The 13,292-nt window shown below is 37.6% G+C and overlaps 1 protein-coding gene across 4 annotated transcripts in view; it reads left to right on the forward strand.

The window, feature by feature from the left end:
- PTPRE (protein tyrosine phosphatase receptor type E) overlaps positions 1-13,292 on the forward strand; it is a 131,132-nt gene that overhangs the window by 84,928 nt on the left and 32,912 nt on the right. For 3 of the 4 annotated variants that reach the window (XM_039345792.1, XM_039345631.1, XM_039345710.1), the window contains 4 exons: positions 4,832-4,934; positions 5,252-5,325; positions 7,138-7,274; positions 12,325-12,415. In XM_039345792.1, the coding sequence (XP_039201726.1) occupies positions 4,832-4,934; positions 5,252-5,325; positions 7,138-7,274; positions 12,325-12,415 (405 nt within the window). Of the gene's footprint in view, positions 1-4,831; positions 4,935-5,037; positions 5,159-5,251; positions 5,326-7,137; positions 7,275-12,324; positions 12,416-13,292 lie in introns of those variants that run through there. The other variant, XM_039345869.1, reaches the window with a different exon arrangement.

Raw genomic sequence — 13,292 nt, forward strand, 5'->3', positions numbered from 1 at the left:
GGTAGAAATGTTTTCCGATTGTGTTTCCTCATTCGGATTACTTTGGATCAATTGGGGGGTTGATTCCTCCTCCTTAGTGCCATTAAAGTTGTTATTGGGACGTCGGGGGTACTGTCCTTGATTATTTGTGCTCCATAACCTTAAAGCCATATATGCCGGGCACAGGTCCACATGCCGATTAATAGAATTGTCATCCGAGAGCCATGCCTCCTTGAGTAGGCGGCCCCCCTTGGTATTATCGCTAGCCAATATGCTAACCTCACTGAAATTGAATTTATGGTCTCATTCCGCCATGTGTGCCCATATCTGGGAGTGTTGGTCTCCCCTTTTCACTGCTAACCTATGCTCATGGACCCTAGTTTTAATCCGTTTAGCTGTCTCCCCAACATAGTTAGACCGGCAGTCCATGCAGTTGATCTTATAGACGGCTGCCGATCTCTCAATGCTGGGGAGTGGGTCCTTGGGGCGCATTATAGCTGCCCGCAGTGTTTGGTTGGGTCTATGGGCCACTTGTATCTTGTGCGGTGCCAAAATCCTTGCAGTGGCCTCTGAGACGTTGTGAATGTAGGGGAGAGTAACGCGTGTGGTTGCCTGAGGTGTAAGTCTCAGGCAACTTTGTAAGCATTATAGACTTCGTAAGTCTATAATGCGCCCCAAGGACCCACTCCCCAGCATTGAGAGATCGGCAGCCGCCCCCCCCCCTCTCCGTGACTGAACGGCTTTCCCCCCAGCCCCAGACCATTAGTGGATTACAACTACCTCGAAAGGACCTACAGGATCACCCAGATGACATCCATATAAGAAATAAAAACACCAAAACCAAAAGAAAAACTTGCCATAGGAAGAATGAAACGAAGGAGGATTGCAAAATAAACATGAAATGTGTATTTCCACCTACCCCCGAGGGAGAAGGGTTAAAACATAGAGACCATTGTAATTACAGAGACATTTGCCCATCCACCCTAAGATTGAGGGAAAGAAGGATGGAGGAGGATGAACGTGCAGTTGAAATGAATAGAAAGGAACAGACCAATCGTGCGCAGTCACCCTATTTAGGCCCGATGACGAGGTCGAGGAGTCGTGCGCAGACTTCACTACACCTATAAAAGTGACTCTCTCACTCCCTGGCGCACTAGCCCTGAGGATGCCGGCAGGTGACGGCGAAAGCTAGGCGCTTTTTAATAAATTTTATAGTTTTTATTACCCTGGTGATCATTTTATTTCTCACCATGAACACTCCCAGGGTTCACGTTTTTAATTTTCTTAGACGCATATATATATATATATATATATATATATATATATATATATATACACACACACACACACACACACACACAAAAAAAAAAAAAAAAGTAAAAATATGACTATTGGGAATATCCATACTATTAAAACAATGGTCGCCAAGAGAATGCTTTAAAAGAATAAAATTACATACACACAAAGGTAAAAAAAGGATATATGCAGTGTTATCTTCATTTTAGATGTCAAAAGGGTCTCTCTCTCTCTGTCTCTCTCCCTCTCTATCTGCCCTTGGTCTGCCACTCCTCTTCCCCCACTCTCTTTCTTTCTCTCTCTCTTTCCCCCCCTCTCTCTCTCCCCCTCCCCCCTCTCTCTTTCTCTCTCTCTCTTTCTCCCCCCCTCCTATCTGCTGCTCACCTGGCAAGCTTCAAGCTGTTGTCCAACAACCTCCGGGGTAGGCAACCTCGTCTCTTTTATGACTCATGGACTTCAATTCCCAGAATTCCTGAGTCAGCCTAGCTGGGCTAGCTAGCTCTCTCCTGCCCTTCCTGCTTCCTGCTTCCTGCAGAGACGCAGCAAAGGGAGCAGCTCCGCTCAGAAAGCTTAATGTAAGTGCACTCTCTTTTTTACACACACACACACACACAGAGAGAGAGAGAGAGAGAGAGAGAGAGAGAGAGAGAGAGAGAGAGAGAGAAGCAGGGAAGTGCAATTGCCTCTCTCTGTCTCTCTCTGCAAAGGCAGAGGAGACTGGGAGTCACAGGGGAATGCTCAAAGAGCCGCATGCGGCTCCGGAGCCGCAGGTTGCCGACCTGTGCCCTAAAACAACTACCAAGGGAGGGCATACCAGTCACAAAATGGCCATAAAAGTAATTACAAATAACTGTAAAAAATTGTAGCCAAATTTGAACCACATATCTCCAAACTACTCATACTTGGAAGACCCCAAAAATCATATGTCTAATTTTTGGTAAACTATGGTATAATAATTATTTCAGGAACAGTAAAATATTAAGAACAGTAAAATATTAAGAACAGGAATAATGGAATGTTCAGTTTCTATTTGATTTGATTTATAAAGCTACCTCTGGAAATGTTTTAACATCAACATCTTGATGCTGAATGTGACAGGGTTATCTGTTTGCTATTCTGGTTTATCTTGCTGTAACTAACAAAATAGTAATTGGTAAAGAATTGCTGGGGAAATTTTGTGTTGCTGATTTCCTGTTTGGGATGCTTCGTTATTCACTGGCCTGTTGCAGAAAGAATACATTTTTCACTCCTATTACACTAAGAATAAAGAGGATTAATCTTAATGTGGTAGTTCATGGAAATAAAATCTAAAATTAAGAACATTAAATGTAATATTGTTGCACTACTTAAACTCAGAATACATTCATACACAAAGCATTGTTTTATGTGACCTCAATTTTCTGCTTTCTCTTTTTCTTTCAGCTTCAGTTTCTATCCTGCAGGAATACCCAAGTGTTCATGCTATCTCAGAGGATAATTAGTTTGCATATTTCTGCTCTTTGCTTGATTTTTTATCTATGTCCCACTCGGTTATATAGTTTGCACTTTTATTTCAATTCATCTCTTGCTTCTTTTGATTTGCTTGAAGTCACGCAAAATAATAAATCTTAAATCTGATGGATCCCAATTCATCTGGGCACTTCTAGTGTATCTTTTGTTAGAGTTGCTTTGTTACTATTCTTGTCTTTTGTATCTTGGTGAGGGGCGAAGACTTGAAAGCTGTAATTTTGAGAACACCATTTCCTTATGTTGTATTACAGGAAGTGTATAAAATGAACTGTCATTTAAAGCATACTATGGAATGAGAAATTTATGAATGCAAAGTTTGCATAATTTTTTTTTCAAATTTACATTTAGCAGATTTTCAGTGAAATAGCATTGTAAATCTCACAAAATCCCTACTCTACAAACATTTTTATGGGTATATTTTTGAATGCTGTTCAAAAAAAAATGGTCAAAATGCTTTTCAAAAAATTATCTTATCATTTTCATTGAGCAAGATGTTCTTTGTTATTAGTAAAATCCTTATGAGATAATGTCAATTTTCACATAGTATTGTTTCTAATATATAATTTGCAACGGCTTATGTAGTTTGACATAATGAATAAAGAAATTCACCACAGTAAATCTTATTTAAGAAAGATTCATTCCCTTGAACAGTGAAATTAGTGATTATTGACAAAATTATAGCCAAAATAAGATTTCTGAGAAGCAAGAGAGGTATGTATTATCAGCATGTTCAGGAAAAATCTGACAATGCACAAAAACTTTTTTTTCAACTTCATATTTAAGCTGAATCCATCTAATAAGCATTATTTGTAGGATTGCTAAAGACAAAGATAAACAGAGGTAAAAACAATTAATTTTCTTCTGTACTTAAATATTTAGGTTGGGTTAAAAATCCTGACATAGTTTGACATGAAGAGTATCTTCTGAGTATTACTATATTTTGAAAACATGTTATCATTGTGACAAATGTGTTATTACTATACTATTTTTTATTCCTTTTGCCATAACTCATTTTTGCTTTCTTCTTCTTGAGTTGCTATTAATCTCATGAGGGATCATTCGCAATATTGAACTGTTTAAATGTTATACTACAGTCTAGACTTGTATCATATCTACTTTTCCTATCCTTTGTAGAAAAGAAGTTAAATACACCATGATTTAGGATGATACTAGAAAGAAACATTAATTCCCATTTAATTTTTAAAAATAATTTGATGATTGAGCTTAACTGGTTATTAATAGTTTTGACAAAATTGACATCTTATTTCATTCATTCAGAAACAGGGCATAGGGAATTATTGTTGTGTTCTCCTTACATTCTACTTCTTCAAATTTCCTCAACTACAGTTCTGGTTTTTGGCCTGCAATGAATGAAAACATATATTACATTGGCTTGTTCAGATTTTACATGTACTCCAGTGCAAGTAGAGGTAGAGTGATATCTGTCATTGTACAGATAGTCCCCGATAGTTACAATGTCATGCTGAAAAAAGTGACATGACCATTTTTCATACTTACAACAGTGGCAGCATCCCCATAATCAGGTGATCAAAATTCAGATACTTGGCAGCTGGTTCACATTTATGATGGTTGCAGTGTCCTGTGGTCATGTAATCCCTTTTTGCACCCATCTGACCAGCAAAATCAATGGGGAAACCAGATTCACTTAACAACCGTGTTACTAATTTAACAACTGCAGTTATTCACTTAACAACTGGAGCAATAAAGATCATAAAATGAGGCAAAATTTACTTAACTGTTTTGCTTAGCAACAGAAATTTTGGGTCTGATTGTGGCTATAATTCGAGGACTACCTGTATATACAGTACATATAAATTCTAATGAGAAAAAAAGCTCCAAAATATTTCAGTGCTTTAACTTGTTTCTTTAAAATATTTAAACTAAATTTCCTTTATATCTGGTAGTGTCAGAAGAATATCATTTACAAAATCCAATGTATAATTTATATGCTTCTGTTCCACTAATTTTCTATTTGTTATCAATTGGTAATTTAGCACCAGCTCATGTTTCTGTTTTTGATTTTTAGATCCCCCAAGAGAAAATGGTCAGCCATCACATTTACTGACTTCAATGCTGATCCTGATTTTAGTCTTCATAATTTTAATTATTTTAGCTGGCTATTTCTTCAGGTATGTATGAATCAGACTCTTGATGTGGAACTAGTCATTTCTTGTTACCATGTGATCTCTTAAGGAAATGAAAGTTGCATAGCCACAGCTGTGCTGTCTGTAGTTTCCCACATTAATCAGTGTAGTGGATGGAGGATGTTACACACAATTTCTGTGCATCAACTACAATATAACATTTATAATTCGAAAAAAATGATTCGAAGATCCTTCTCCAGAATTACTTGGTTTGTGAGCCATAATATAGAATATTTGTGTTACTTATTTACTATCTTGAGACCTATACTGTGGTCTTCTAAATGCTTCTTATATTTATTAAGGTTCCGAAGACACAGAAAAGCGGTTGTAAATTCTACTGATAAAAAAATGCCAAATGGAATCTTAGAAGAGCAAGGTAATTATTTCTTTATTTAACTGTATATGATTTACTTCTTTTTATAATGTAATGTTGAAAGGGGAAGCAAATAAGTTTTACAGGGTTGGTTATTCAGTTGTTCGTGTATTAGATAACTATTACACTTTAGAGAAGATTTGTTCACATACTATGTTCACATATTTTTGTTCACATATTAATGTTTGCATTTATAGTACAATTTGATTCAGAAAGATCTTTTTTAAAACATTGCATTGTATTAAGTTATAATTTCAGGAATTTCATTTAAATATGTGGTAGATGTAGAACTAATTTTGTATGTAAATTTTCATGAAGTCAGTTTTCATAATTATTTAAATAAGGAACCAAATGAAAACATAACAACTCTAAAGAAATATATGAATTAACATATAAAGGAAGAAGGTCAAAGAAAATTGAGTTAGTTTCTGTACATGCTGAACACTCTTGAACACATTTTAACCCCCCCAGCTAATTTCTTCATGTAACAATACAGTACAATAACACATGTATTTCTTGCATTATCAGCTTCATACTTTAAAACATTCCTTTTGTAAATCCAGAATAAGAAAACTTTCTAAATCATTCTTCTGATTTATTATTTATATGTCCTCTTTAGTTATTGGGACTTTCAGATGTAAATCCCTTATATAATCCTTTTCTACATCATTCTTGGAGTCTGTCATTTTAAAATCCATTTTCAGAAAAAATGGATTTGAAAAGACTGTAAATAGTAATAGCACTTAGACTTATATACCACTTCATAGTAGTTTATAGCCCTCTCTAAGTGGTTTACAGAGTCAGCATATTGCCCCCAACAATCTGGGTCCTCATTTTACTGGACTCGGAAGGATGGAAGGCTGAGTCAACCTTGATTCCTTGAATCTGGAGTGAGCAGTGAGTTAGCCTGCAGTACTGCATTCTAATCACTGTGCCACCATGGCTCTAAAGTTAGTAAAACTAGTAATTGTTGTGAAGTTTTCCATCTATATTAGCTGTACAGATGTGGTCTTATTTTTAAGGGTTTTTTAAGTATATAATGGAAGTAAAATGTACATTGCTTTTTGGCTATGCATATAATACAGCCAACTGGATTATTGCAATGCACTCTATATGGGGCTACTCCTGAAAAGCTTCAACTGCTACAGAATGAGGCTGCGTGAGCCGTATTGGGTGCCCATTGAAGGTCACATAAAACATCCTTCCTCCATGAATTGCACTGGGTACCAGTTTGTTTCCAGGTGCAGTTCAAGCTGTTGGTCATCACCTGGCATTGGCACCAGGCTACCTACCTGACTTTACCCCATTATATCAGCCCATCTCACTCAATCAATCATGGAAGATATACTGCAGATCCATCAGTCAAAGAATTTCAATTAGCTGGACCTAGGAAAAGAGCCTTCTCTGGCATTACCGCTACATTATGTAACATCCTGCCCACAGAGGTGAGGCAACACCCCACTCTCCTGGCCTTCTGCAAAAGAATCAAAACTTGGCTCTGTGACCTTGCCAAGAGGGGCACAGAAGACCACGCACCTGTGAGGCTGGCTGGCCCTGTGAGAGTCCCCCTGCCTGTATTAATTAATGCTGTGGCTATCTTGGATTTTTAAAAACCTTTTTTGAAATTTTATAATGTCATAATCATAATTAAAAATAAACTTAAAATAATTTTCACATTTTAATGTTAATTGTATATATTTTCTATATATTGATTAGACTGGACACAACCCAGAGTCCCTCTCTGAGAGAGGTGGGTATTTAGAAACATGATATATAAATACATAGATACAGTGTTCTTTCATCTCCTTTTGACAGAACAGCAGAGGGTGATGCTTCTCAGACAGTCTCCTTCTGGCCCAAGGAAGTATTTTCCTATTCCAGTAGAGCTCTTGGAAGATGAAATCCGGATAAGAGCAGCTGATGATGGGAAGTTGTTCCGGGAAGAATTTAATGTGGGTTGCCTTATTTTGTTACTTCATTTTGGTTTTCTTAAATGAAAGATTGCAAATAAAATGAACAAATTATTTTTTTCAATGAAGAATAAAAGTTGCTTTTGTATTTATCGGTTTCATGCTCTGGGATTGTTTAGATATTGCACTCTCCTATGCTGTGTAAACTCTTATTATATCTATTATTAACAAAATCGGAGTTTTAAGGGGTCTCTACTTTTTTGGGAAATGAGATTTCCAATCCTATATCTTGCTGCTATTCAGCTAAGTGGCAAATTGGTTGACATGTTTCCAGATGTTTTACATTATCATGAGTAATAATCTATATTATTACTATCTATAATAATATATGATGTCTGACCGCCAGGAACTGTTACATTTTACAAAATCCTTAAATTTTAGTCTTGGGAATTAAGGTTATGTGAACCTCATAACTATTCCAAAACATTTAAAACCAGATGATAAAGGAAAGATTCATACTGAAATAATAATGCAATATAACTGCTTCTTCCTTAATGTGTTATTTAGACCCAAACATTCAGATTTGAAAACCATGGTTTAAATCTTAAACCTAACCTTTGTGGTTTATTTCAATAAAACAGGGATGTTAACTCATTATGTGAAACTAGTTAGTCTCTCCTATACTTCGCTACTTTCATATTTATAAATCCTGCTTCTTTCCAGAATTATAAGCTCTGCCTTTTAAAAGCCATTCAGTTTTTACTATAGTGGCAGAACGTTTGATAACTACCTCTCATCAGCCCTAGCCAGAGAGGCCAATAGCAAGCAATTGTAGGAGTTGTGGACCTAAACATCTGGAAGGCAATAGGCTCTCTACTTTTGCCTTCTTCTAGGAACTATTTACAAAAAAAGAAATAGTAAGTACTTTTTAAAGACACCTAATGGAGAAGAGAGATAACCATAACAGAGCTATCCCGTTTCAATCTCCCTCTCATGGAAGCTGGAAATAGTGAGGGTGAAGCCCCAAACTCTCAAGGGCACCAAGTTAAGAAGGATTGATTAAAAACTTGTTAAATATAATGTCTCACTTCAGCCAGAGTTCATAATATATTTTTTGCTTCCTGCTGCATGGTGGCTGCATGAAGAGGGTTGTGGGGCTGGAAAATAACTGATAGATAATCTCTCTCTGGCTTTTGAAGGCCAGTTCCATAAAAGTGAACTTACCTTCAGTTCTGGTTCGTTTCAGCAGTTCTGTGATGTAGCCATGATGATCACATGTTTAGATTCATTTTAAGTTTATATAGGTGAAAAGGTTGCCAATTAAACTTCCAGGCATGGAATCATGCCCTTTAGAATGCAGCTTCGTAATTAGCAGGACTGTATGTCAGCAATTATGATTACGTGTTTAAAACTTGCCTTTTCAAGTCTGAATTAATGTTAGTATATTGAGTTGTGTGGCTAAATACGTTAGGAAAAGACAAAAATGCGAATCTACATTGAAAATGGTCATCCTTAAAATGGGTGTGAAAGTTAATTTTATGCTTGTTTTGTGTTTGTTTCTCAAGCGACTTTCTGGAGAAATATTGAAATAGAAACAAGCCTTTAAAAAAATCTCCTTGCCTCACATAAAAAAGGGAAGTTCAGTTTTCCAGTTTTACACAATTTGTTTGGTTATGCAAAGGAAAAGAAAATGCTCAAAAGATAAAGTAATTTTTTAAAGCTCCCATAAAAGCTCACTTCTTACTTTTATTTTTGCCAAATAGATTGAAGTGAAATTAAGGAAAACCAGAGTATCAAAATAATATATAGTATATTATAGTAATATTATAGTTTCAGTTATTTATTTTATGTTCTGTGTGTGTGTGTGTGTGTGTGTGTGTGTGTGTTAGAGAGAGGGGGGTGTGTGTGACTGTTTTCTGTTTAAAGAAAAAAAAAATTGCAAAGCCAAAGCAAGAATACATATTGAAGCAACAAATATGACACATTTATGTTGTGGCAACAGAATGTAACCTATATAAGAGACTTCCTTATTCGCTAGTAGACATTAAATCTACAGTCTCGTCTGTGCTGGTTTCAAAGAAAATTCTTCAAAGTGCACATCTGATTTAAACCTAATGATGATTAAGACCAGGATTATTTATTTATCAATCAAACTCTTAACTGTCCATCTTCCTCACAGAGAGGCTCTATATTAGGGCTTTTCAACCTTTTCACAGATTGTACACTTTTAGGACATAACAATATTTGAATACCACCAGTCTTAGCAAGGTATCAAAAACTTGACTAAAAAGGGGGGGGGTGTTGGGCTTTACTGGTTAGATTCATTTGTTTATAATATTAGGGAAAAGTAAAAAGTTGAGATTCAATGTTAATGCTTCCTTCTACTGCAACAGAGCAAGTCAGAAGTCAATTCCTTTTCTTTTCTTTTTCCCTTCTCCCTCTCACTTTTCTCTTTTTTCTCACCCTTTACTCACAAAGGCTCCCCCTCCCCCTTTGCTTGTAAAAGCCCATCACTCGCTTGCTCACTCTCCCTTTGTTCGCAAAAGCCTCTCACTGTCTCACTTAGCTCGCAAAAGCTTCTCACTCGCTCATTCATACTTTGCTCATTCACACTTTGCTTGCAAAAGCCTCTCGCTTGCTCACTCACTCAGCTCTCAAAAGCCTCTCATTTGTTTTCTCACTCATTCACACTTTGCTCATAAAAGCCTCTCGCTTGCTCACTCACTCAGCTCGCAAAAGCCTCTCCCTTGCTCTCTCACTCATTCACACTTTGCTCACAAAAGCTCCTCGCTCACTCTTTCAGTCACTCACACTTTGCTCACAAAGGCCGCATGCTCTCTCCTCACCACTTTGCTAACAAAAGACTCTTCTCTCTCTTTCTCTGTGTTTTTTTTTCTTCCTCTCCCACCAAAACCTGCTCCTTTTATAGCTTCTCCTCTCTCCACCCTCCTCTTCCTCCTTTTCTCTTCTGGGTGCGCCGGAAACTCCAATCAGCATGCAGCCGCTTGCATAGATCCTGGGGTTTCTGTTGAGGTGTGCAGCTCCAGCTGATCTCCTTCAGTCCTGTGCAGCACTGTTTTACCTCGTTCTGTCCCCCGCTACACTTGGCTAGGGTTTGTGTACCATCTACCATGTGCTAAAGTACCACCGGTGGTATGCATACCACCGATTGAAAAGCCCTGCTCTCTCTATATAAGTTATAAGCTTTGTTCCCCTTATTATTTTATTAGGGTTTTCAAACGTCTATATACACTCACTTTTGTTATTGTATTTGCAGTAAGACCAAAGGGTGATCTTCCTTCGTATTGCAAATAGCATATGATCAATAGAGAGAGATTCTGATCAGTTTAGCAGTAATATAAATGGGTTAAAGTAGATTAATGTAAGTCTCCATCAAAATACCCTAAGTTCTTATAAAATCAGTTGTAGAAATACAACATTTATTTGTAAATTGACATTTACTAGTTGTAGAAAAACAACATAAATTCTGTCCTGTCTAACTTGGACCTATGTAATTCAATTCTGTGAGATATATATAATAATAGAGTAAGTAGTTTACGGGTTGCATTTTATTCCATTAAACAACCAAGAAGTATTTATAGAACCTGATCCTCACCTGCAGTTTATCCTAAGCTCTCGCTGAGTGAAATAGCTGTAATTTATAATTAGATGTCTCAGATTTAAAGTTAACACTCTCTTGCCGCAGCTTCAAGATGTGCAAAATGTGAAAGGTCATCTGACTTATTGTGGGTGTCATCTGAATTGTATTTGGGAAGGGATGGGCAGGTTAATTCACCCTACCATCATTATCCAGCTTCAGATCAGCCTTTTTTTCCCTCCCATAATTTTCTGCTTTCATTAGCACTTTTCTTTCTGAGTTCCCTTTCATGACCATCCTCCCATTTTGTTCGTTTTTTTTTAACCAGTTTCTCTCCAGGCGTCAACAGAAAGACAGCAGAGCTCCATTATTATATCTCATGAGGAAAATGAATCTGTGAATTAATTCTCCTCCCCCTTCCCTCTCCTCCTGTCTCCCTTTGCCTCTCCTGGTTATACTGAGTGGCCTGTGTGTTTGCTCAGATCTTGATATAGGGATTGGCCAAGAGTATGCTAGGTGCAAATTAAATTTGAAATTATACACAGTAATTTTCTGACAGAATTGCATTTGTTGTTTATTAGTGTCAGGTCTTCAAGTTATCAGTTTTCGTTCTCCCACTTTATAAGACTTAACCAGATGCAGGATCTTGGAAATATCTTTCTCTTCTTTTGAGGGATATTTCTGCTTTGGTATCTTTCTGTGTGGTTTTGAATTTATTGAATTAATTTTGAGTTTATATTAATTTTTGAATATGAAGTGAGCTAATTCTCACAGGGGGTCTGTGCTGAGAAGCAGACAAACAATCCTTCAAAGAAGGCCAGGCAGAGTTGAGAAATCAGGCCTCCTTCATTCTGGCTTCAGTGTTACGATTGGTTGATGTTTTCCCTGTTGCCTGGTGACACAAAGCCAGAAGATAAAGTCAGCTCTCTTGTCTATGAAGTCTGGATTGGCTTCACTCAGTGCAGTGTTTCCCAAACTTGACAATTTTAAGGCATGAGGACTTCAACTCCCAGCAACGCTGGCTGTGGAATTCTGGGAGTTGAAGTCCACATGCCTAAAAATTGTCAAGTTTGGGAAACACTGACTCAGTGAATCAATACCATTCAGCAGTGATTTGGAACTATCTTCTTTAGAGGAAGGATAAAGGTTGCAGTGGTTACAGCCTGCATGAATCATGGGTAGCTCCTTAACTCAGTAGTGAGAAAAGCTAGTTTTGTGTAGTGGTTAAGGCCTCAGTTATTTTCAGATAAGAAGTCTGTATCACACAAGAAAAAAAACAGCAAAAAAAAAATAAAGGACTATCTAGTGTAGGAATAGAGTTTGTTCCTCACTTGGTGCATTCAGTAATTTTTGAGATGACTTTAAGGATGTATGTATGACATTTAATATTCTGATATAGATAATATAAAATTTTATGAAGTATAAAAATGTATTTTAACCATCAACTCTGTTATTGATTGCTATTTGAAGTCAAACAATTTATATTTTCTATAGTCATTGCCACCTGGATATTTGCAAGGATCACTTGAGATGGCAAACAAAGAGGAAAACAGAGATAAAAACAGATACCCCAACATATTACCTTGTAAGTATTGCTGATATATAATTCAAAATTCTAAATAGTCCAATATGACCAGGTAGCTGGACATGTTAAAAAACGCTATCAAAGATAGGCAAAGGTCTTATGAGATCAAGGCTGATAAATTTAATGCGGTATAAGCATCTGTTTGTTTATTTAATAATATTTATAAGTCATCTCAATCCTTTTAGTCAGCATTAAGGTCTGAGTATGGGATGAAAATAGCATTAGACATGCTTTTAGGTAGCAAGAGCTGGACAGGAATGGTCCATGACCTCTTAGCAGCCTTTGATGGTATTCTTCTGTACTAGGTCTAGGGATTGGGGGTGGGCAGCACTCTATTGTCTTGGTTCTCCTTTCTCTGGAGTAGATACAGTTGGTGGTGAAGGGGGGGAGAAATTCTGCCCTCCACTCTTATTATGTGAGGTACCATAGGCTCAGTGCTCTGTTACAGGGATCCCCAACCTGTGGGCTGTAGCCCACTACTGGGCCATAGTTTCTTGGCCACCGGGACACATTAAAGGATGGCCAGTGCACACGTGTGTGCGTGCACTCATCCCCCACACTCGCACTAGCACCGCCCCGAGCATTCCGCCGGCGCTAGCACCATCCTGCCCCAAGTGTCCTACCGGCACTAGCGTCGCTCCGAGCATCCCGCTGGTGCTAGCACCGCCCCATCCCTGGGCATTCCATCAGCACTAGCACTGCCCTGAGCTTCCTGTTGGCGCTAGCACACCTTGAGCTTCCTGATGGTGCTAGAACTGCCCAATTTGTGCATGCGTAACAGTGCCTGCCTCCCTTTCCTGGCCGCCAAACCAAAAAGGTTGGGGACCTCTGTTCTATTAGTGCCTATTCAATTTCTACTCTGAAGCTGCTGAGTGAG

The sequence above is a fragment of the Crotalus tigris genome, unplaced genomic scaffold (assembly GCF_016545835.1).
Source record: "Crotalus tigris isolate CLP2741 ecotype Arizona unplaced genomic scaffold, ASM1654583v1 scf7180000017536.10889498, whole genome shotgun sequence".
Lineage (NCBI taxonomy): Eukaryota > Metazoa > Chordata > Lepidosauria > Squamata > Viperidae > Crotalus > Crotalus tigris.